Raw genomic sequence first — 24,558 nt, 5'->3', positions numbered from 1 at the left:
CTGCACATTTTCTCCAGGGACTCCTCCTCCCACATTTAAAACACATTAATAGTAGTAGTAGTAGTTGAATAGTAATACTAAAATTGCCCTTAGGTGTGTATGTGATGGTTGTCTGTCTCTGTGTCAGCCTTGAGAGATTGGCACCCTGTCCAGAATATGCCCCACCTCTTTCCAATTGTCAGCTGGGATTGGCTTCAGCCCCCCATGACCCTCGACAGGATATGTGGTGTATATAATAGATAGATGTTACAGTTCTTATGGAAAGGGCAAAGACGAGAATTGAGGACCCAAATGCAAGGCACTCACATGGAGGCAGATAAAGTTTAACAGGTTATTTAACCCAATTCAACAGAAATACTTGCGTGCAATCCAGGTCTAAACAAGTGACAGAAACAGGAAATCAGTCCAAACTAAACAGTGAATCCAGATCAGAATGAAGCCACCTGGCATAAACTTGGTGCCAAGCCAAAGTGTCACAGAATTAGAAAGAAGAATTCTGGCACCTCCAGGAGCATATGGAGCATCACCAAACATCCAGCTCAGGAACAGATTTCAACCACTGTCTGAACTCAATTTTAATGAGCAAGAAATGTTTGCTGTGACTGAGAAACAAGTCATGAAACTAGGCAGAAACAGAGACAGAGACAAAGAATCTGTGCCAAATGTGAAGGACAGAGATATCCTGCTGCTTAGAGACGGTGCTATCACTGACATAAACAACAGCAGAATTGTGGCAAGTGCTACATGTGATCTCGAAACACCAAGGAGTCAAACAGCTGATCCTGCATGTGGGTGCAGTGGAGACCAGAAAGGGAGAATCAGACATTTTAAAACACAGCATCTCTAAACTATTGAAGAAACTTGATAAACTGAAAATCCAGTGGACCTTATTAGTGGACCTCTCCCAAACATCAACAGGTTTAATAAATTCAGACTGCTGCTTGTACTGAACATGACTGTCCAAGGCCTGTGAGACAAGAGTGCATTTCATTGATAACTTCATCCTGTTTTGGCAACATGATAACCAGAGGTGGACAGTAACAAAGTAAATTTACTTGAGTAGCGTACTTAAGTACAGCTTTTGAGAATTTGTACTTTACTTGAGTAGTATTTTTTGGGGAAACATTTTGCTTTTACTCCACCACATTTGAAAGATACATAATACTTTTTACTCCACTACATTTCTATAAATTGGCTCGTTACTCATTACTTTTGCAGAGAAATTGTCTTAAAACCAAAAGACAATTGACTGTGTTCATTATGCTTGTTTACATGTGGTTTGTCCCGCTTACTTACCCTAAAGATACACACTCCGGTACAGTAGGTCGCAGTAGGCACCTTTGATTGCTTGTTTCAAGCTGCCAAGAAAAAGGTTTGTCCCACTGGTGTTGCCGTACCGTTGACGGGGATCTGCTGCAGCCTACCCCAGCTCTCTTTGGGTGAAAGGCAGGGGTACACACTGGACAGGTCACCAGTCCATCACAGGGCCGCATAGAAACCCATGCAAGCATGGGGAGAACATGCAAACTCACCCCCCCCCCAAAAAAAACCACAAAACAAATAAAACCATAAACCAATAGGGCTGAAAAACACAATTTTTGGTCTTTAATAAACGAATTAACTGTTTTTCATTGTCACATGATTTTTCAATGTCACATTAAAAATCTAATCATGAGACAGAAAACAAATTAAAGATGTCTACTATATTTCATAGTTTTACTACCAAAAGTCCAGGCTATGATTGGACAGTTGATTACTTTTGACTGGACAATTTGTCTCCATAATAAAAACAAGAAAAACCTCTTTCACCTCCTCTTGAAAACCAATGGCTATATTTTCAAGTCTTGTCTTCACTGGACAACATGGAAATGCATGCAAGTGTTTAGTTATTGCAAATTTTACCTTAATTAAGTCTTCTTAAATGCATAAGGAACTATCAAATCAAAGAACTAAAAATACTTGAATAAATATTGCAGTTTGATAGGCAAGCTAGTAAGTAAACTGACAAACAATGACAACGACCAAATAGTTTGTGAAAATAAAGAATACCACACAAACTGTTGCAGGTTGTAAACTCAACCTATCTGCGCATCAACAATTGTATTGGCACCATGAAAGGGTTGAGGGGGGGGCACAGTTCCATCATATCTGCATCTCCAGATTGGCTAGCAGTGTTCTGGTGACTGACTATTCTATTGCTGTCTTGACTACTGAGTGCCTCTGTCTGAGTAGAAAATGCATCTTCGAGGTCTTTAAACATTCTTTTTGCAATCCTAGAATCAGCAGGGGATGAAAGATACTGGTACACCTGAAACATAGACAGAGGTCAGGTTAATGCATAGCTTGTACTAAATGAATAATCAAATCTTTTGTATCATACTTCTGTAAGTTCAGTATGTATTACACAACTATTGTTTGTTTCCTTTCTGCCTCACTTATATATTCCAATGGTTTGTTTGAATATTGCCTTTTGTGTTTGTGAAGATTCGGTTGTGTGATGCAAGTTTTGTCTGATGAAGACACCTGGAATTAGCATTATGTCCTTTCAGGTTACATTCTCCATATTTCTTTATCATCTTGATTGATACAGCACATGTCTGTCTCCTCTTTAAAAAGGGATCCTTCCTCTTTGCTCTCCATGTGGTTCCTGTATTTTTTTTTTTTATCCTGGTTGAGGTCTAATAGGTCTAAGTAAAGAGGGTGCTGTTTCTGATATACACATCGAGAAGCCCAGTGGGGCATATTTGGCATGCTGTGCTATATAATTTTAATGTGACACAGATTAAAAAATAAACACAAACTATCCTCAAATTTCTATATTTGTGGTTTAATATTTACTAATATTATAGTATTGTCATTAATAATAAACTGCTTAATTTTCTACCTGGATTAAATGTTTATGAAGTTTGTTACAGTCGAGCAGGGAAAGTTCCTCTGGAAGAGACATCAATAGGTCCAGCAATATAGCGCTCTCTAGATGACAAAGGACAAAATTATATAAAAAGACACATTTTTGTTTAAAATATTGTGCGCTCAAAGTGATTTTACATTAGTTGTGAATCCCCCAACTCACCCATTGGGGTCAGATAACATTCCTCATTTGGCTTGTGGATGAGGCTCAGGTAGCGATAGATTCTCTCGAAGTCCACTACACCCTTGACACCAAATGCCCTGGGATTGTCTTTTGTAGAATATTTGCTGTTGCAACCAAACCCTGCTCGAAATTCTGGGGCAGCAGTGGACAAGGTGGTTGAACTGGAAGAGGCAGTACTAGACACCAGGGGAAAACTACTGGTGGAGAAAGAATGGTGTGTTTGAGGACTGGATGAAGTGGACTTTGAAGTAGATGTGGTGGAGTCGGTTGTGGGATGTTGCTCTGAAGGCTGCTGGTTAGCCTGAATTACAGAGCTGCCAACAATCTGAATGTTTGACTCTGCTGCAAGGACAGAACTGCGTGTAAGCTTTCCTGCTTTCCTCCAAGCAGGCTGTGTAGTTGCAGGGGACAAAACAAGTCTTTTTGTAGCTGGCAGGTAGGAGGTGGCAACAGATGAGATTCTAGCTATGGTACTAAGATGTTGCTGGGGTGCAGTGATTTTTCTGATTGGCACTCTAACTACTTTGGATGGTGCGGGGAGTCTTTTGGCTGGACCCATGGTTGGTGCTGGAGTCTTCAGTACAAGGAGAGGACAGTTTGTCTTGGTGCCCAAATGTTCACCTGAGGAGTAAAAAAAAAAAGGTTTTTACATTGTACTAGTTATTACTACGCTATTTATTTCCACATTAACATGAAGGAAAGTAAAAATACATCTGAGCATCGAGGCTTATCTGTGGGTCAGGATTAAAGACACTATTTAATCCTCTGGGTCTGAGGGAGTTTTGGGGCCCTGGACAAGTTTTGACCTGCCCTGACATTTGTGCTTTTTTCAGTTGCTTTTAAACATATTAATGGCTAAAGTCTGATAACACTGTAATCAGCACAAACTGGGCTACAATAATATGTGAGCAGCTTGTTTATACATGATTGTGGTTTTGAGAAAACAGTGTTCATGCATGGTTAGTGAAAAACACATACAGGACATTGGAAATGATGTGAAATGATGTGAAAGACAACTTGTTCACTCATTCATAGAAAACAATATACTGATTTAAATTTTCTAAGAGACTTTTTATTTAGAAAAGACATATGCAGGAAGGTGTGGCTGATGATGAATAGTCATGTGATTTACCTGAAAAGACAAAGACCCGCATAATGAGCCTTTCAGTCAGGAATGTGGCTGAGAGGGAATTAGTGCAATACAGAGCAAATGAGTTTTTACTCTGAGGAGAAAGTAAATTATTAGTCTCTGTCTAGAACATAAGAAGCGCTTCTTCACCCGCGTAGCGTCCCCATCATCCAAACGCACAGAAAAAGTGAAGTTTGACGTTTTATGTCATTTCTCTAGGGCGTGTACAGAACTACCTGGCTCACCTTAGATTATTTCCATATAAACGGTGAGGTCAGTACGAGGCGGGATCACATTAGCTGTAATGAGGTGAGACAGGATAAAATGTACCACTCCTTACGTTCATACAGATTAAATAAAAAGTGATGATTTGTTTTCAACTTGAATTGTTTCATTTAAAAGAAGACATTTCAAGCTTTCTAGCCATATATTTCTTATTTTTATGAGGCAAGTATTCGCTGAGATTCTGGTTGTTTTATTTATGCGTCTGTGAAGAGAAATGGCAGAGACAGAAAAGTCCGAGAGCGCACCCTGTCGGCTTTCTTTATTTAAAAAAAGCACAACGTTTTGTTGTTATTATGATGGTATACCACTAAAACTAGACCCTTTACAGATTTGAATGATATACTTCTTTTATCTGTACGATCAGAATTGACGGAGTAATTTAAGTTTGTTTCGGCCTTATCAGAAAAAGATGCGTCAAAACGTGCCGGCGCGTTCGTCGACCCCAGAGGGTTAATGGATAGGGAGTCGCACTTGTAACCTGAAAACTGCAGGTTTGAGTCTCAGGTCCGGCAGGAATAGTTACTGGCAGGAATAGGAATTTCTAATACCCTAATAAGGGTATCTACCAAGGACTGTCACTGCTGCATAGGCCTGATGAGATCATCAAAAGTTCATTACAGAATGAAGCAACCATCAGCCACGGATGACGCTGCATGCAAGGAGTGAACAGACTCATTGATCCATACCACCAGGATCTACATTGACAATGGAATGTCATCCAGATTGGTCACTGTGGTCAGATTGTAAAAGATTGTAGAAGAGGCAGAACTGAGGGAATTGTACCACCAGAAGGCAACATAGCGGACGTTGAGGACAGCTAGAAGTACAAGACGAGGCTACAAAGAGAGCAGGAGATATCTACAAAGAGTATGGCAAGTCCTTACAAGGCAGCTGAATGTGAAGTAAAAGGGCTGTGTAGCCCAGCCTGTCATCAGATTGGTATAATAAATAGGGGGTATATACCACTGACATTAAGACAAGGAAGCTCCTCTCAATGCATGGGGGTTTTCAACCTGAAGCCAGCGTACACAAAGCGGAAGGAAGCTGAGGACTAGCACTAGGTTTAAACAGCAAAAATCCATGAGTATCAAGAAGGTGGCCTCAAGTGATGGTGAGCTTAGTAAATATCTCAGGCAGCAGAATCAAGAGGGGATGAAAAAGAACAGATAGAAAAAATGTAAATCCCACCAGTGGCTGGACAAAGCTAGACTGAAAGACAGCAGAGGCACTAATCATGTCATCACAACAAGCTCTAAGTACAAGATCAGTAGAGGATGACCAGGCAGTATCCCCTAAAATGCAGGCTGTGCAAAGAGGCCGCTGAGACAATCCAGCATATGTAGCAGGATGTAAGATGCTAGTAGGCAGAGCATACATGAAACACCATAACCAAGTGGCCAACAGTGTACAGAAACATCAGTGCCAAGTTTGGAATAAACTCCCAAGGTCAAAATGGAAAAAAGTCCTGATGGTGGTTGAAAATGACCAGGCAAAGATCCTGTGGGGCTTCCAGATACAGACTGTCAAACTAATTTGCTGACAAATGTAGCAATCCTATCATGAAGAGAGAAGAAGGATTTTAAATTCTATTCTGGATTTTACAGGAAGCAAATGAAGAGAAGCTAATATAGGAGAAATATGATCTCTTTTGCTAGTTCCTGTCAGGACTCTGGCTGCGGCATTCTGGATTAACTGGATGCTTTTTATGAAGTTACTGGGACATCCTGATAGTAATAAGTTACAGTAATTTATCCTTGAAGTAACAAATGCATGGACTAATTTTTCTGCATCATTTTGTGACAGGATCTTCCTAATTTTGGCAATGTTGCCCAAGTGAAAGAAGGCAGTTCTAGAGATATGTTTTATGTGTGAGTTAACCCTCTGGGGTCGACGCACGCGCCGGCGCGTTTTGACGCATCTTTTTCTGATAAGGCTGAAACAAACTTAAATTACTCCGTCAATTCTGATCGTAGAGATAAAAGAAGTATATCATTCAAATCTGTAAAGGGTCTAGTTTTAGTGGTATACCATCATAATAACAACAAAACGTTGTGCTTTTTTTAAATAAAGAAAGCCGACAGGGTGCGCTCTCGGACTTTTCTGTCTCTGCCATTTCTCTTCACAGACGCGTAAATAAAACAACCAGAATCTCAGCGAATACTTGGCTCATAAAAATAAGAATTATATGGCTAGAAAGCTTGAAATGTTTTCTTTTGAGTGAAACAATTCAAGTCGAAAACAAATCATCACTTTTTATTTAATCCGTATGAACGTAAGGAGAAGTCCGTTTTTTCCTGTCTCACCTCATTACAGGTAATGCGGTCCCGCCTTGTACACTGTCCACTGTTCACATGTAAATAATCTCAGGTGAACCAGGTAAATATGTGCACGCCCCCGAGAAATGACACAAAATATCAAACTTCATCATAGAATTTACTCACTTTTTCGGCCCGTTTGGATGATGGCGCGTTACGCACGTGAAGCGGCGCTCCTTACATTCCACACAGAGACAAATAGTTTAGCTTGTCCTCAGAGTAAAAACACTGATTTTAACTCAAATGAGGATCGTTTGCTCCTCATTGTGTTGTATTGTGCTGCACTAATCCGTCCCATCTACATTGACTGAAAGGCTCATTATGCGCGCCTTTGTCTGGACGTTCAGTGCGTCTTTTGTGTTCTCAGGTAAATCACATGACTATTCATCCTCAGACACACCCTCTTGCATATGGCCTTTCTGGACAAAAAGTGTCTTAGAAAATTTAAATCAGTGTATTGTTTACTGTGAATGTGTGAACAAGATGACATTCACAGCACTCTGAAGTAAACACTTTAGCCTACAACATGCTGGTCTCCAAAGTCTTGTGAACCAATGTTCTGTTTGTGTTTTATGGTCTTATTTCAGTGAGTAAAAAATTGTAGTTTTTCACTAGCCATGCATAAACACTTTTTTCTCAAAAACACAATAATGTATAAACTTGCTGCTCACATATTATTGTAGCCAATTTTGTGCTGATTACAGTGTTATTAGACTTTAGACATTAATATGTTTAAAAAACACTGAAAAAAGCACAAATGTCAGGACATGTCAAAATTTGTCCAGGCCCCAAAAACCCCCTCAGACCCCAGAGGGTTAAAGGATATGTCCTGGTCAAAAATAACTCCCAAGGTTTTTCACAGTAGTGCTGGAGGCCAGGGCTATGCCATCTAAAGTAGCTATATTGTTCGAAAAGCTATTTCTGAGGTTTTTAGGCCCAAATACAATAACTTCTGTTTTCTCTGAATTTGAAAGTCATTTATGTCAGTTAGACACGCTTGAAGTCTGGCTGGTTTGTGTTATCAGGTTTCATAGATAGCTATAGCTGAGTGTCATCTGTATAGCAGTGGTAATTAATAGAGTGCTTCCTAATGACATTGCCTAAAGGAAGCATGTACAAGGTGAACAGAATCGGCCCTAGCACAGAACCTTGTGGAACTCCATAACTAAGTTTCATCATGAACATGATGAAACTGGAATCTCACTGATAAATAAGATTGGAACCATTTGTCTCTGTCCTCCACTCTCTCCACACTCACCCAGTATGTTACCTGAACTAACAGACAATAAGACATTGGATATATTTTATGCCAACACCAAGGAGGCATGCAACTCATCTTACACACTGCATCACAGACTATGGTCGAGACCCCTCATGGTTATACATGTAAAAATAGAGAACTTGCAGTCATTCTTCTATTGGTGCTATTACTACTAAAAAGCATAATACTCAACCAAACCTGTCCACTACAATGCTAATTCTTTTTAATTTTTAACAGCTTTAAGATGCAGTAAACTGTTAACAGTAATAATTATTGAATGCTGAAGCAAAAAGTAAATATGTAAAATCGAAGAGGATATATAAAAACAAAACAAAAGACATGTTTTATAGGCTGTATATGTGTAGCTCCGTTCAAATGTTGTCTGCTCTTAATATCTTTTTACTGTCCAGAAACCCCCCCCCCCCCCCCCCACCCAAATTACCTTGGGCTCGCAAACCAGGCATTGGTCTCAAAGGGATGGTGCGACCAGCCTTCCTGTCTTGGGTGGGTGGTTTTTGAACCTGGGGAGGGTCACAGTTTGTAAGAGTCTGAGGCTCTGTAGAGGACACTACCAGCAACTGAGAAAAGACAAAAAGAAGGGGATAATGGGAAAGAGATTAACTGTTCCTATTGCTGCCAATTCTCCATGACAGTAGGTAGATACAAGTTTGTCTGAAACATTTCATCCTTTTTTGAAAGCAAGCAACCATAACCAAACAAGCATAAAATAAACGTAAGGTATGGATGCATTTCATTGATCAGAATGCAAAGGAACAAAAATCAGAAGCAAAATAATAAAAAACTACCCCCAACCTTTATTTTTTACCTGAGAGAAAGCAGTGGAGATGGGTTCTTCAAGGCTCCCAGCCACAGCAGAAGCCATACAGGTCCATGCTTCAATAGGCTTTATAACATTCTTCTCCTCCCAGGTCTTTTTTAGTTTTAAACTTGCACATGACATCACTTTATTCTTCAGAAATTCCACCAGTGAGTGTATCTAAAGGAGTGGAAGGGGCAGTCCACACATTTTTATATACATACAGTACCAATCAAAAGTTTGGACACACTTTCCCACTGAATTCAATAGGAAAGTGTGTCCAAACTTTTGACTAGTACTGTACATGCAACAGTACAAAGAGGTACACAAAGTAGTGTTTTCAATGAGGTCCTAAAATGTACCTTTTCCTATTGATATAAATGGCTAATAAATTAGTAAACCAGTTCTGCTTCAATGTTTCCCCCTACCAAATTCGAAGACAATACGACACACCTTTTGTCCTCCCAAGTCAAATTTACCCATTCTGTTTTGACTGCTTATAAAGCATGAGGTATAAAATGATCACCAATTTTTTAATTTCACCATTTTAGTGAACATATTAACATATATTTTAGCTGCTCTGTGTGCCACATGTTTAGTTATTCCTCCGCCTCCCTTAGTGATAATGATACATGTGAAGAGTGTAAGTTTCTGCTAGCTTTGGAGGCAAGGATCACTGCACCTCCGAACAAAAGCCAGCTAGCCTAGCCGCATTAGCAGGTGTGGAGCCATCGAGCTCGGGGTCTGTTAACATTAGTTAAAGGCAACTTCAGTGCAGCCCGGAAAATTAGCATGGGTGATGGTCCAACGGAAACATACTCCTAAGCAGAAGCTCACGGCTCATCACCTGCCTGTTCACAGTTCTAACTGATTTTCCCAGCTCAGCAACACACCCACTGAGTAACCGAGCAACCATAGTCATAGTCATAGTCATAGCAACCACACCAGCAACCATAGTCAAATGCATTCTTGGGGCCAGAGAGGGCGACATCAAGTCAAATTTGAAGCTGCTGGCTAAGGCTAATCGTAAACATGGTAAAATTGTTATTCACGGACCACCCCATGCGCACCATAGAGGAAGTTGTGTCTGCGATCCCAGCTGCCAAAATCTTTTCAGTCCTGGATGTGAAATCTGCATTCTTACAGATAGAGCTGGATGACTTTCAACACGCCCATTGGGAGGTTCAGGTGGCTGAGGCTTTCTTTTGGTCTGAAATGCTCTGCAGAGATCTTCCAGAGAATAATGGATGAAATGCTTGAGGGGATCAGTGGTGCTATTAACATTATGGATGATATCCTGATAGCAGCATGCACCAAAAAGGAGCATGATGAAATCCTGCTAAGGTGATACAGAGAGCCACGAGTTACCACCTACCCTTTACCTTTGATAAATGCCACATCAAGCAATCATCATTGCCATATGTAGGTCACCTGATAACATCAGATGGCCTAAAAGCAGACCCAGCAAAAATTGATGCAGTAAAGTCGATGCCAGCACCAACAGACAAGGATGGAGTTGTCGCTTCCTAGGATTTGTCACCTACTTGTCAAAGTTTCTGCCCAATCTCAGTGAACTGGATGCACCACTGAGACAGCTACTGAAGTCTGATGTTGAGTTTGCATGGCAGCCTGAGCAGCAACACGCTTTCATCAAATTAAAAGACTTGTGTACGCAGTCTCCAGTGCTGAAATACTATGATCCCTACAAACCGGTTGAGATTTTCTGTGATGCCAGCAGCAGCACCTTGGGTGCTGTTCTGCTGCAAGATGATCATCCAGTTGCCTTTTCATCTCGGTCACTAACAGACGCAGAAACGCGCTATGCGCAGATTGAGAAAGAGATGCTCTCAATAGTTCATGTCTGTACAAAATTTAATAACTTTATCTTTGGAAATCATGTCACAGCGTACAATGACCACAAGCCTCTGGAAGACATTTTTAAGAAACCACTGCTCTCCACACCCATGCGCATCCAAAGAATGCGTCTTCGGCTCGAGTGGTATGACCTGTCAGTCAAATACAGGCGAGGGAAGGATATGGAGCTGCCCGACACACTGTCCAGAGCACAAATGCCCGAGAAAAAGTCCGAAATCGAGGGCCTGGAGTGTATCTCAATGCTCAGTTTTGTTTACAAAAATATTCAGAGCTCAAAGAGTGCACTAAGAATTATTCAGTAAGGGTGGTCAGAACACAGGTGTGAGGTACCAGCAGTTCAACCATATTGGACTCTAGGAGTCAACTTGTCACTACGGATGGAATCATTTATAAGGGTCTATGCATAATAATTCCTTCTACCATGCAAAATGACATGCTGAAGCTCATACATCAGTCTCACTTAGGAATAGTGAAGAGCAAACAGAGAGCTCAAAAGTTCTATACTGGCCAGACATGAGTGCGGAAATTGAGGAGATTATTAAAAACTACAGCAAGTGTGCTGATTTCCAGAATTGGTTATGAAGGTAACCGCTGAAGCCCACAGAAACGCCAGATCTCCCATTTGAGGTAGAGGCCTCAGAGCTGTTTGAGTTTGAAGGTAATCACTATATTCTACTGGTGGACTACTTTTCAAAATTCATTGAGGTGGATAAGCTGAAAGGTTTACATTCCAAAGCTGTTGTGGAAGCCCTCAAGGCTCAGTTCAACAGACACAGTATCCCATCCACTCTTCGAACGGATAATGGTCCTCAATGTGCTGCAGAGGAGTTTAAGAACTTCTGCCAAAGCTATGGAATTACACACAAAACATCACCACACACACCACACTCCAATGGTGAAGCAGAACAAGCAGTGCAGACTGTCAAGAAGCTCTGGTACAACGCAACAGACAAACATCTAGCTCTGCTTCACTACAGGACAACACCCATTGAGTCAATTGGCCTGTCACCAGCGCAACTGCTAATGGGCAGACGACCTCGTAACAACCTGCCTGCTGCTCGTCAGTTGCTCACACCAAGTGCATATGACTCTCTCAAAGTAAAACGTCAACTGGACAAAAGTAAAAGCGTCCAAAAGTTTTACTATGACCTCAAAAGAGCGAGTGGTCCTCATCCTGCTTTGAATCCAGGAGATGAGGTGCGAATGCAACCATATCCTGGAAATCACAAGTGGACCCCAGGCGTTGCGGTGAGGCAGCATGTAGCGGAGTTAAGGAGTATCGTCACAACATGCAGCATCTCTGAAAAAGCTCAGCAAAAGCAAACATGGCTTGTCACAGAGTTAACATGGAACACTGGACTGAATTGTCTGAGTCTTTGAGTGAAGATGGAAATAAACTGGATGCACAGTCTGGTTTACCTCAATCACCTCCAAAAGCTCTTTCATCAAGCAAACAATCACTGCCTACAGGACAGTATGTTACCAGGACAGGCAGGATTGTGAAACCTCCAGATAGACTTTGCTTATAATCAGGGAATGGATTGATGAAGACTCATTGAGGAAGAATACCTAAATATGATGCTTAATTGTTTTTGTTATATGTATCATTAACAATTCACAATTGATTTAGTTCAATTTGATTTAATTTTGTTCATTTTCTAATAGCAATTAAATGTGAAGACAAAACACTTTAAGATTTAAAGTCATATGCATATGTGCAAATAGAAATTTGTTTAACATTCATAATGACTATATACAGTGGGTACGGAAAGTATTCAGACCCCTTTAAATTTTTCACTCTTTGTGTCATTGCAGCCATTTGCCAAAATCAAAAAAGTTCATTTTATTTCTCATTAATGTACACTCAGCACCCCATCTTGACAGAAAAAAACAGAAATGTAGAAATTTTTGCAAATTTATTAAAAAAGAAAAACTGAAATATCACATGGTCATAAGTATTCAGACCCTGTGCTCAGTATTGAGTAGAAGCACCCTTTTGAGCTAGGACAGCCATGAGTCGTCTTGGGAATGATGCAACAAGTTTTTCACACCTGGATTTGGGGATCCTCTGCCATTTTTCCTTGCAGATCCTCTCCAGTTCTGTAAGGTTGGATGGTGAACGTTGGTGGGCAGCCATTTTCACGTCTCTCCAGAGATGCTCAATTGGGTTTAGGTCAGGGCTCTTGCTGGGCCAGTCAAGAACGGTCCTAGAGTTGTTCCAAAGCCACTCCTTTGTTATTTTAGCTGTGTGCTTAGGGTCATTGTCCTGTTGAAAGGTGAACCTTCGGTCCAGTCTGAGGTCCTGAGCACTCTGGAAGAGGTTTTCTTCCAGGATATCTCTGTACTTGGCCGCATTCATCTTTCCTTCAATTGCAACCAGTCGTCCTGTCCCTGCAGCTGAAAAACACCCCCACAACATGATGCTCCCACCACCATGTTTCACTGTAGGGATTGTATTGGGTAGGTGATGAGCAGTGCCTGGTTTTCTCCACACATACCGCTTAGAATTAATGCCAAAAAGTTCAATCTTGGTCTCACCAGACCAGAGAATCATATTTCTCATAGTCTGGGAGTCCTTCATGTGTTTTTTGGCAAACTCTATGCGGGCTTTCATGTGTCTTGCACTGAGGAGAGGCTTCCATCGGGCCACTCTGCCATAAAGCCCTGACTGGTGGCGGGCTGCAGTGATAGTTGACTTTGTGGAACTTTCTCCCATCTCCCTACTGCATCTCTGGAGCTCAGCCACAGTGATCTTTGGGTTCTTGACACAAAGAGTGAAAAAAAGAGTGAAAAATTTAAAAGGGGTCTGAATACTTTCCGTACCCACTGTATTTGTTTGCAATTGATTTTAGCTGAGGAGGGGAGATGTAATGTATGGCGATTGTTGTGACAGTATGCCTTTAAGAAACACACAGAACACTATAGTTGTGTAGTGACTCCTCCCCCTCATACTTGTATGTATATGTCTTGAGTGATTCGGCAGAATAAATCAGTTCGGAATGTGATAAGCCTTATGTTGGTATCGTGCATTACATTACAGTCTGTGGCAACACAGCGTGCACATGCGCAGTTCATTCATATCTATGTCAGCTGCTGTGCGTTGAACAGAATGCACTGCTCGTTTCTCAGCCATTCACTGAACAGAGCAGTTTTGGCAACAAGGATGGGATGGACATGCCACTGACCAGCGCCTGTTCTAGACCGAAGGAACCACCGGTGGTAAAATTTAAAAACAAAGGGAAAGTTCCACTCCGACAAACGCAGGGCTGGATCCCGCCTGAGGTCAGAACGGGGGCGGACAGTGGATGCTCCATTCATTTAATAAGTGAGTACAGTGTTATGAATCATTTCTTGTGTATGTCTGCTAAGTGTTGATTTAAGGAAACCTGGTATGTTTTGGGTATTTTTTTGGTCTGTGTCGAATAGAAAAGCCCTAGGTGTGTGTTTGGTAGCCTTAAGAGACAAGGCAGTCACGTGATCTTTGTAATCCCTTCATGGTAACGAAACCAGTGAGTCTGAGGGACAGATACCAGATGACGAAAAAATACACAACTACACAACACTACACAACTTCACAGAAGGAGCCTGCAATCTCGACAGAACAATACAAGAGGACATCAGAGGAATCAAGGATTTCTGCAGAATCAGCTTCAAAGAGGAGAGTTTAACATTGTAAAGGACATAGACACATATCCTATAACTGAATCAACAGACTGCTGAAATACAGTTGAATGACTGGATCCCAGGAAACCCATGACAGTGATCTAGATATGGAAATATCATGACTAACAATGTAACATTTTGTTTCCTCTGATTGCTAATGTCTTATGATGAATGTGTTGACACTTTGTGTCAAAAGTGGGGAATGTGGGGGTTTTACACCATGTCAAAGGGTCACTTGGATATATTTACTTAACCCATGCATGCTATGTGGTTTTTAGTGTTTTATGGTTTTAGAGGCTTGTGATTAACTGCCACCAATTTGTTTAGTGCCGGTAGATGCCTGAAGATAGAGCACACCTGAACAAACATGTAGGGTCTTTTCCAATATGAGTCCACCCCCTTTTGACAAAGATACATTAACCTGATGCTGTAACACTAAGTCAGAGGATTTCTGGAAAGACACCTCTCCGGGTGCCCATGATTAAACCTGAGATGATTCATCACATTTGTGGTTGTTTCTGAGAATTAGCAACTCTCATTCAGGCATCATCTAGCGTTTACCCACAAGACCTTTCCGAAAATGTATAATATGCGGGTGCTGGGCGGGCGTGGGCCTGGAAATTGTTAGGATTATTATAATTATTATTATTATTTTTTATTATTATTCATGTTCCGAAACTCCCTCAAATTTGACCCCCTGAAAGTGCGTGAAAACTCACCAAAATTTGCATTTAGACCCCGGGGGCCTGAATCTAGGTGATTGAACAAAATCACAGTAGGCGCAATAGCGCCCCCTCTATAACAATTTGAAAATTTGCAAAAATTTGAATGGAGAGCCAGTCTGGATTTAATCTAAAGGTCATTGAGTTTGCCGTTTTTGCTCAACTCAGATCCTTTTGAACTCATCCTAGGGCTTTTCACCGATTGAGCTCATTTTTGGTCAGCGTCACCTAGACATGTGGGGCTGCAAAAGTTATCCAAATTTTTTTTGCTAACTTTCACGGTTTTCTTTTGATGCCAACAACCAGCTGACGTACGTTTTTGGCTCGCCAACAACTTTTCAACGTGTGATAACTCGCACACTCATTGTCGGATTTGAATTGGACCAATTGATGAATTGTAGTCCCTGCTGCCCTGAACCCATTTGATTAAACTATTCACGATAGTTTTTGCACACCTTGTACTTGAACAAACTCATCCTAAGACTTTTGACTGAATGAGCTGATTCTTGGTCAGCATCATCTAGACATGTGGGGCAGTTAAAGTTATCCAAATTTTCAACTTTCATGGTTTTCCCTTGCTGGACCCCAGATGTTGACCTATGTATTTGCCAACTTCAAATTGTGATAACTCACAAACGCATGGTCAGATTTCAGTTGGACCAATTGATGAATTGTAGACCTCACCGGCCTGAACCCATGTGACTTAAGAAAACCACTATAGATGCACTTACTTTGTCAGAACTGTACCAAATTCGGCACAAGCATTCTTCAAGGCATCCTCATCAAAAAGCCAATTGGACCACGCCCTATTTTGGGGTTGGGGGTTGCTTAAGGGGGGTTGGTCAGTTTGTTTGGGGTCTCCATGGGGAGGGGAAATCAGGGGAAGGCGGTCTCCTCAGCAGGGTGGTCAGTTCTGGGGGGGCCCCCTTGGGGAGGCAGTTCACTTGGGGGAGGCGGTTCCTGTATCATCTATCATTTATTACAATTGATGGTATTTAGTAGTAGAACACCAGCCCTGCCAATGCAACCCCCATTTCCCCAAAAAGAAAGGCACAAAGTAGTAGAGTGTTTGTCGCCGTCTTGTGCCATAACTGTTATTTTTCCATTTTCCTATCATACGCATGGATTATCCATGCTTGACACACACTGTAAGGTCATGTGGCATAGGTGCACAAAGAGAGCTGAAGCCTTAGTTTAGGTCATTTTTGATGAGGCACGTGCAGAGGTAGGGCTCAACCTGTGCACATGCCCTTTTTCCCTTTTTGTCCTTACACTCCCTTACACTCCGAAGTGCCCTTTTTTTTTTTCGTTCCTCAATAAATCAATGCTACCTCATATGCCACCTCAATCAACGTCATAACTCCACCAGCTGTCCTGACTGAGTTCCACAGCAGACCAGCTGAATGTCTTGCAAGGGTAAATATCTTGTTGTACAGCGATGTCTTTACGCTAGAAACACTAGTATGTCTATAAAGGCTCGTATTTTATGCATTTGAAGTCTGAGACTGGACCAGAAAGAGAGAGAGAGAGAGGGCTAGCATTTGTCATCGAAGTTGATCATAGCCAATAGCTTACACTTAAGAGATCAAAGGATCGGGGGTTCAAATCCCGACCAGGCCATCACCTTAACACTACTAGCCTACCTCATTACAAATGAGCGTTAGAAATACAGGAGTCATTGCCCGGGTCAACAAGGTCCATGTCAGGGGACCAGGGCAACCTGATGAAAAGGGCTAGCAACCTGATGAAATGGGCTACTGGCTACGGATGAGGGCTGAGGATAGAGAACTGTTGGAATGCCAATAGTTTCCATAGGTGACAGATCCTCCTCATGCAACCCCTATAGCTGGGGCTACATGAAGACGATGTGGAACCCATAGAAACTTTGAAACCCACCATCTAGACCAGAACCAAAACAACTAGTACCTCAGTGTTCCAACATCCTCAAATGGCAACTGCTATCACAACTGGAGATTGAAGAGATACGACACGGCAAGGGGGAGCCAGGACGCAAGGTCAGGGGGGAAACAATACCCACCCGAGATTGGGTACCAAGCCCCAATAACAAGCCCCCACAAGAGCAGCTGTCCTGAGATTGAAAATCGTGAGTAAGATGGACACCTGGAAACTCTCTAAGCTGGTTACCAAGACTAAGTGAAGTACCTACTGAAAGTCTTCTGGAAGATGTGAATGCAGCATTACAAACAAACGATACTGAGACCAACAAGCTGATATACACCACGGTAACAGTGATCCTTGAAATGCTTGGCCACAAAATATGCACCACCACCAAGGAGCAGCATCTTGCATGGAGAAGGAGGTTGGAGGCAAAAATAAGGACAGCACAGAGAGAAGTTAGACAAGTGTGGTTGAATGATAACAATGAAAGGGAAGGTTGTCAGGCCTGAAGGAGTTGAACTTCCAGAAGGCAGTATAGCGGATGTTGAGGGAAGCTACAAGTACCTTGGAATCCCGCAGGCAAATGGAAACCAAGAAGAAGCCACAAGGAAAGCCCCCACAGCCAAATACCTACAGAGAGTAAGAAGCCAGCTAAATGGGAAGAACAAGGTCCAACACCTACCGGCCATCAGATACCCCGTTGGCATAATAAACTGGCCAACAGAGGACATAGAAGCCACTAATGTCAAGACAAGGAAGCTCCTCACAATGCATGTAGGGTTTCACCCCAAATCCAGCACCCTGAGACTGCACACTAAGAGGAAGGAAGGACACCGAGGACTGGTGAGTGTCAGAGCCACCATCCGAGATGAAACAGTAAATATCCATTAGTACATCAGGAAGGCCCCGAGAGATGGAATACTTAATGAATATCTCAGGCAACAGAAACCCCATGCAGGGGAAAAGGAGCAAGAACCATCATGGCAGGACAAACCCCTGGAGGTCCCAAGGTCAAAATGGGACACACCTCCATAGGAGCTAAGATCCTGTGGACCGACAAACAGGTGATGGCTAACCAACCGGACATAGTGGTGCACAAACTACAGAAGAAAACCATAGTTGGCAGATGTAGCAATCCCAAGTGATAGCAACGTGTGTGTGTGTGTGTGTGGGTGTGTGTGGGTGTATGTGGGTGTGTGTGGGGGTGTGGGTGTGTGGAAGGGAAGAGCTCAGGCACAATTAAAGCTTTTCACTGCAACTGTATGTTTCACAATATTTTAATTTTTCATTGCTGGCTTAGCCCTGAAACCCGCTATATTATCTATACAATTGTTATTAATAGTGAATAAATATAAAGCTTTTGTTTTATTTGTCATTGTAAAAAAAAAACTCGGAAGGGGGGGCGTCAAAAGATCTGTGTACGGTCCTGTTTTTGATTCTTAAGGCCACTCACAGGGGCTAAATGTTAATGTATCATCCAGCATTATAACATCCCTCCGACTCTTCTATAACTTACCTCCAAATTGGATCGCGTAGTCACGTATTTCCTCAAGAAAGCATAGTCAATGTCTCGGTGACCTCCGGCGGTCCTGTTGAGTTTTTTCAATGCATCCAGAAGTTTCCTCTGCTCTGCTCGCTTCCACTTGGAGGGCACTTTATCTGAACGCTGAGATACGAGGTCCAGTTTCGGGTTACAATTTGGTTTGGCTCGAGTACGAGGAGGCGGCTTCATCTCGTCTCACACTGTTTAATAATACAAACCTAACAACTGGAAAAATTCACGAAAGAAACTAGTTAGTTCGACTCATGCAACTGAAAGAACTAAGTCATAAACTATGCTACTGAAAATAAAGTAGATTTTAACGCTTCGATTATTTAAATTCTGTGACTCCCAGCATAGGACACACTTTCATTTCTTGGTCTTCTTCTGCTGCTGCTGCTGCTGCTGCTGCTTCTTCTTTTTATTTTATGGCGGATGGCATTCAGCATAAAAGGTGCATTATCGCCACCTACTGTGTTGGAGTGTGAACCAGCGTTATCTATCATTCCTTATATCAGAAAAGAAAATACTACGTTCTTGAGGCTGATCTCCTCCTGACCCTGTCTTTTTACATCCTCTACGATTCTTTGTCTTGGTCTGGAGTATTTTTGGCAGTTAAGAAAAACGTAGTCTACTAACCCTGTCGTATGTCTATGTATTTATTAGGTGCAATGTTTTGTTTAGTCTAGTATGGCCTAGCGTTAAACGTGAAAGTATTCCCTCCTCCTTGTCATTTCCCCTGGACACCCTCAGTGTGCCCTCTGTTCCTTGAAGTGTATATAAATGTCTTCCTGTCTTAGCTGTGTCCCCGTGTCATGACCTTCTTTATTTGTCTTCCACCCACTGCAACGCTGTTGCAATAGTCAGCAACTCAACCATAAAGGCTACTTTCTTTGTACTGAAACCTGTAGAGTTGGTATAGTAAAATCAAATGCTGTGCTAGCTATGTTACAGACATTAGTATATACTGGTATAAATGAGCTATATACTGTATGCAGCCTGTCCTCAGTTAAATCGGCAGCATTCCCAGCATGCTTAACTCTTTAAATGCCAATAAGTGATGTCACAGATTTGGGGGGAAAAAACACACAAAATTACTTATTTTCAATATAAAAAATGATTGTGGACTGGATATTTTTTTACCGCCTATCACAGTCTTGGATATGTCAAAGCTTAGTAACAACAACTGATTGTGATACATTGCAGTTTTTGTGCAGCATCACATTTAAATTTTTTCTTACTAATTCACGGTCCGTGGATGTTTTTGCCCCATTGACTGCCATTACAATGACATTTTTTGACTGCACAGCCATGATGGTGGTGGTTTCCCCTGTTGGAAAGAGGTAAAATTTGTGATTTTGACTGCTGACAACCATGTGGCCTCATAAACCTTTTACATAGGCCTGTGCATAACAAGCTTAGATTCTGACTTTTATATGGAGTTTTTATATAGATTATATCAGCATATTTTTATGAAAGCTAAGAGTGAAAAATGACCTTTGGAGGATGAAAACATCCCCAACAGTACATGAGGGTTAAATCCTGGATATTTTTTTACATTTAGTAGTTCTGATCACAACTGAAGTTGATTAACAGATTTAAGCAACAAAAAGTTGAAAAAATATTTTTACAGCAGTTTATTTTAGTGGATGTTCTCATCCGGAACATAAGGAAAGGTAGTGTTTTTGAACAGTGCACAAGGGTTAAAGGATTTTACCTTCCAAAATACAGAGGTCTACTGAAACAACTGGGAACAACCACGGTGGTGTTACTGTTAATGGTACTGAAGAACTAAATTTTTTCTTATTATGTTATTGGATATATTACACCTCCACGCAAAACACTCCTGCTCTCTCTCTCTCCCAACATGGTAATAGTACTATTGTTGGATGTTGACTTTCTGAATGCCCTTGGAGGTTCACCTAATAGTGCATTAACTGTTTGCATCTAAGCTGCAAGGGTTTCTCACCCCCCTCAACTTGAAGAGCAATGACGAGATGTTTTAAAAGCCCCACAATACAGTCTCAAAGCTGTACCTGCACCACCTCAAGTTTCTTTAATACAGCTGAACCATATGCAACACATCTGTAGTCAAATATTGAGCTAATAACTACAACATAGATCATTTCATGGGTGTTATACTAGTTCCACATTCTACTGCAGAAACAAATCTCATCACATTTAGAACTTTCTTGCATTTGGAGATTATGTTGTTAACATGGACATTCCATGTTAGTCTAGCATCCATCCACATCCCAAGAAACTTGAATTCAGTAACTTGCTAAAATACCTGACTGTATATCATAACATGTGCATCAACCTGTCATGAGTCCCCGTTTGGGACTTCCTGCCGGGGACCTTTATTGTTTAGAGACTTCCTTTTCCCTGTGCACTGGTCCTCGGTAGCTTCACGTTTGCAATTTGTGTTCATTAGTTTCACCTGTGGCTTGTTTATCCCGTTCACCTGTGTTTTATCACCTGTTGTGTTTCTCCCTATTTATACCTCCCTCTTTCCTTTGTTCCCTGGCGAAGCATTAGTTGTGGTTGACAGGAGTATAGTTATCGTTGATGTTTGTTAGAAAGTGAGTTTGTTTTATGACGACCGTCCTACCCGGTCTTCCCTCAGTTACCGTCTCACCCGGTTCCCTGTGTTGTACTATTGTTTGCCCTGGAGGAATAAAACCTTTTGTGGTCTGCATTTGGGTCCTACTGCCTCTCTTTCTCTCCGCACTTCCACTCCGACACCACTGCAGTTCATGACACAACCCTTCTCTTTTTAGTAAACACTAAAGTTTTTGTTTTCTCTCCAGAAAATTCAAAACCCCATGAATAAGACCATTTTTCAACCACTTTAACTGCATCTTGTACTTTGTTGGCAACATGGTGGACATTCCTCCCTCTTTTCCATAAAGCATCCATCATCAGGAAACAAGCAGCGCCCAATACCACCATCAACCTGTGCAAATACATCATTTATCATAATAGAGAATAGAACTGGACTAATCACACTCCCCTGAGGAGTATAGTTTTCCACATTGTACTGCTCAGAGAGTGCTGTCCCAATTCTAACTTGCATGTATCTATTAAATCATTTTTTTTAATCCAATTAAATGTTTGACCTGTGACACCCATCATATGTAGGATTCATTAATCATATGAAGGATTCATTAATCCTTCTTTCGTACCATATCATAAAAAAGACTGCCATTATTGATTCTTTGCTAACCTGTGCTTTCCGAACTTCTGTTTCCAGGAATATTACTGGGTCCATGGTTTCCCAGCCCCTTCTGAATCCACTCTGGTGAGGTGATAGAATGCCTCTGCTTTCCACATAGAGCATCAATCGTTCCGTGATCATTCTCTCCATTACTTTCCATGCAAAGTCAATGAAATAGGTCTATTGTTTATTGGGTTAGACAGATCCTTTCCCGTTTTTCTGATAGGGACAATCACACCTTTTTTCCAACTTTTTGGCAGTGTACCCACTTCCCATAACTTATTATAGTAACCCAGGAACTTCATAGATGCATTAGGCACTAAGTGTTTAAGCATGCTGTAACAAATGTTGTCCTTACAGGAGATGTGGCTCCAGATCTTAACACTGCCTTTTGCATCTCAAAGCATCCATTACACTTCCACTGTCTTCCCTCCTCTCAAGAACACCAGGAACTGCTGACCTTGACTGTTGCCTCTCTTCTTTTCTTGTCCTCCTCCATCAGATTATCTGAACTGTGTCTTTTAATGAATGCTTTTGCTATCATTTCAGTGTTTCCCTTAACTGATAATGCTATTTTGCTTATTTTTAATACTGGATGCTGTCTTTCCTCTTGTTTATTGGTCTCATTTATCATGCCCCACACCTCTTCCACTGGGGTAGTTCTACCAGTTTTATAACAAAATATTTGCCAACTTGACCTTTTTGCTTAACACACAGCCTTATGTACTATAACTTGTGGCTAATTGTATTTTATAAGATTTTGATAGTTTAAAGTTCTTCTTAAAATCTTCCATGTTTTCATTTACTGCTTTATCACATTCCTCTGTCAACCACGGGACTGCCTTCCTTTTCATTTTCCCCTTACTCCCAAGAATGGTCTAAGTAGCTGCCCCAAGCACTCTTGTCCTTACCTTTCTGTTGATAGTTTCAACATCTTCATTCACATCTACAGTGGTGTGAAAAAGTGTTGGCCGCCTTCCTGATTTCTTTTTTTTTTGCATGTTTGTCACACAATGTTTCAGATCAAACAAATTTAAATATTAGCCAAAGATAACCACAAGTAAACACATCATGCAGTTTTTAAATGAAGGTTTTTATTATTAAAGGAAAACAAAATCCAAATCTACATGGTCCTGTGTAAAAAAGTGTTTGCCCCATAAACCTAATAACTGGTTGGGCCACAACTGCAATCAAGCGTTTGCGATAACTTGCGATGAGTCTGTTACAGCGCTGTGGAGGAATTTTGGCCCACTCATCTTTGCAGAATTGTTGTAATTCAGCCACATTGAAGGGTTTTCAAGCATGAATAGCCTTTTTAAGGTCATGCCACAGCATCTCAATCGGATTCAGGTCAGGACTTTGACTAGGCCTCTCCAAAGTCTTCATTTTGGTTTTCTTCAGCAATTCAGAGGTGGACTCGCTGGTGTGTTTTGGATCATTGTCTGGCCCTAGAACCCAAGTTCTCTTCACCTTGAGGTCACAAACAGATGGCCGGACATTCTGCTTCAGGACTTTTTGGTAGACAGCAGAATTCATGGTTCCATTTATCACAGCAAGTTTTCCAGGTCTTGAAGCACCAAAACAGCCCCAGACCATCACACTACCACCACCATATTTTACTGTTGGTATGATGTTCTTTTTCTGAAATGCAGTATTACTTTTACGCCAGACATAATGGGACATGCACCTTCCAAAAAGTTCAACTTTTGTCTCATCAGTTCACAGAGTATTTTCCCAAAAATCTTGGGGATCATCAAGATGTTTTCTGGCAAAACTGAGATGAGCCTTTATGTTCTTTTTGCTTTCAGTGGTTTTCATGTCGGAGGTCTGCCATGCAGACCATTTTTGCCCAGTCTCTTTCTTATGGTGGAGTCATGAACAGTGACCTTAACTGAAGCAAGTGAGGCCTGCAGTTCTTTGGATGTTGTTGTGGGGTCTTTTGTGACCTCTTGGATGAGTCGTCGCTGTGCTCTTGGGGTAATTTTGGTCGGCTGGCCACTCCTGGGAAAGTTCTCCACTGTTCCATGTTTTTGCCATTTGTAGATGATGGCTACCACTGTGGTTCACTGCAGTCCCAAAGCTTTAGAAATGGCTTTATAACTTTTTCCAGATTGATAGATCTCAATTACTTTCTTTCTCATTTGGTTTTGAATTTCTTTGGATCTCGGCATGATGTCTAGCTTTTGAGGATCTTTTGGTCTACTTCACTTTGTTAAGCAGGTCCTATTTAAGTGATTTCTTGATTGTGAACAAATGTGGCAGTAATCAGGCCTGGGTGTGGCTAAAGGAACTGAACTCTTTTGTGATAAACCACAGTTAAGTTATGTTTTAACGGGGGGGCAAACACTTTTTCACACTTTTTACTTGTGTTATCTTTGACTAATATTTAAATTTGTTTGATGATCTGAAACATTAAAGACATAAGAAATGAGGAAGGGGGCAAACACTTTTTCACACCACTGTGTATCTACTTTGTTCATCAATTCCTTGCAAATATGTCTAAAAAGTTCCCAGTTTGCTCTGCCAAATATCCATTTCCCTATCCCTATTAGCCCCCATTGTGACATGCTTCTTTGTAATAAAACTTGACATTTCATCAAAAAATTATCACTGCCCACATTTGTCTCTTTTATCACTTCCCATTCACACGTTTGCCAGATTCCTAGTGACTAAATCAAGTACTGTTAAGTCAAGTATTGAGGTGTTCCCTGTTTGCACATCAAGACGAGTTCCTCTCCCAT

The 24,558-nt window shown here is 41.3% G+C and overlaps 1 protein-coding gene across 2 annotated transcripts; it reads right to left on the bottom strand.

The window, feature by feature from the left end:
• Nucleotides 1-1,583: 1,583 nt before the first annotated feature.
• On the bottom strand, nucleotides 1,584-19,023 carry snapc2 (small nuclear RNA activating complex, polypeptide 2). Of its 2 annotated transcripts, XM_026299178.1 has the most exons (7): nucleotides 18,968-19,023; nucleotides 18,577-18,828; nucleotides 8,911-9,081; nucleotides 8,527-8,662; nucleotides 3,074-3,715; nucleotides 2,885-2,973; nucleotides 1,584-2,308 (listed from the first exon to the last, which is right to left on the bottom strand). In XM_026299178.1, exons 2-7 carry the CDS (start codon nucleotides 18,790-18,792, stop codon nucleotides 2,081-2,083), a joined length of 1,482 nt encoding a protein of 493 aa, XP_026154963.1. In that variant the 5' UTR covers nucleotides 18,793-18,828; nucleotides 18,968-19,023; the 3' UTR covers nucleotides 1,584-2,080. The 2 variants fall into 2 exon arrangements, with proteins under 2 accessions (XP_026154963.1, XP_026154964.1); XM_026299179.1 differs by lacking the exon at nucleotides 8,911-9,081 and having other exon boundaries at nucleotides 18,577-18,988.
• Between the last annotated feature and the right edge of the window lie 5,535 nt (nucleotides 19,024-24,558).

This window comes from Mastacembelus armatus, chromosome 18, assembly GCF_900324485.2.
Source record: "Mastacembelus armatus chromosome 18, fMasArm1.2, whole genome shotgun sequence".
Lineage (NCBI taxonomy): Eukaryota > Metazoa > Chordata > Actinopteri > Synbranchiformes > Mastacembelidae > Mastacembelus > Mastacembelus armatus.
This window is presented reverse-complemented; position numbering and strand designations above follow the sequence as displayed.

Excerpts from the sequence above, each read along its gene's own strand:
- snapc2 (XM_026299178.1), bottom strand. The coding sequence starts at position 18,792 with ATGAAGCCGCCTCCTCGTACTCGAGCCAAACCAAATTGTAACCCGAAA. Across the intron at positions 9,082-18,576 it reads CTACGCGATCCAATTTGGAG|ATACACTCACTGGTGGAATT; the intron begins GTAAGTTATAGA and ends CCACTCCTTTAG. Across the intron at positions 2,309-2,884 it reads TTCATAAACATTTAATCCAG|GTGTACCAGTATCTTTCATC; the intron begins GTAGAAAATTAA and ends TCTATGTTTCAG.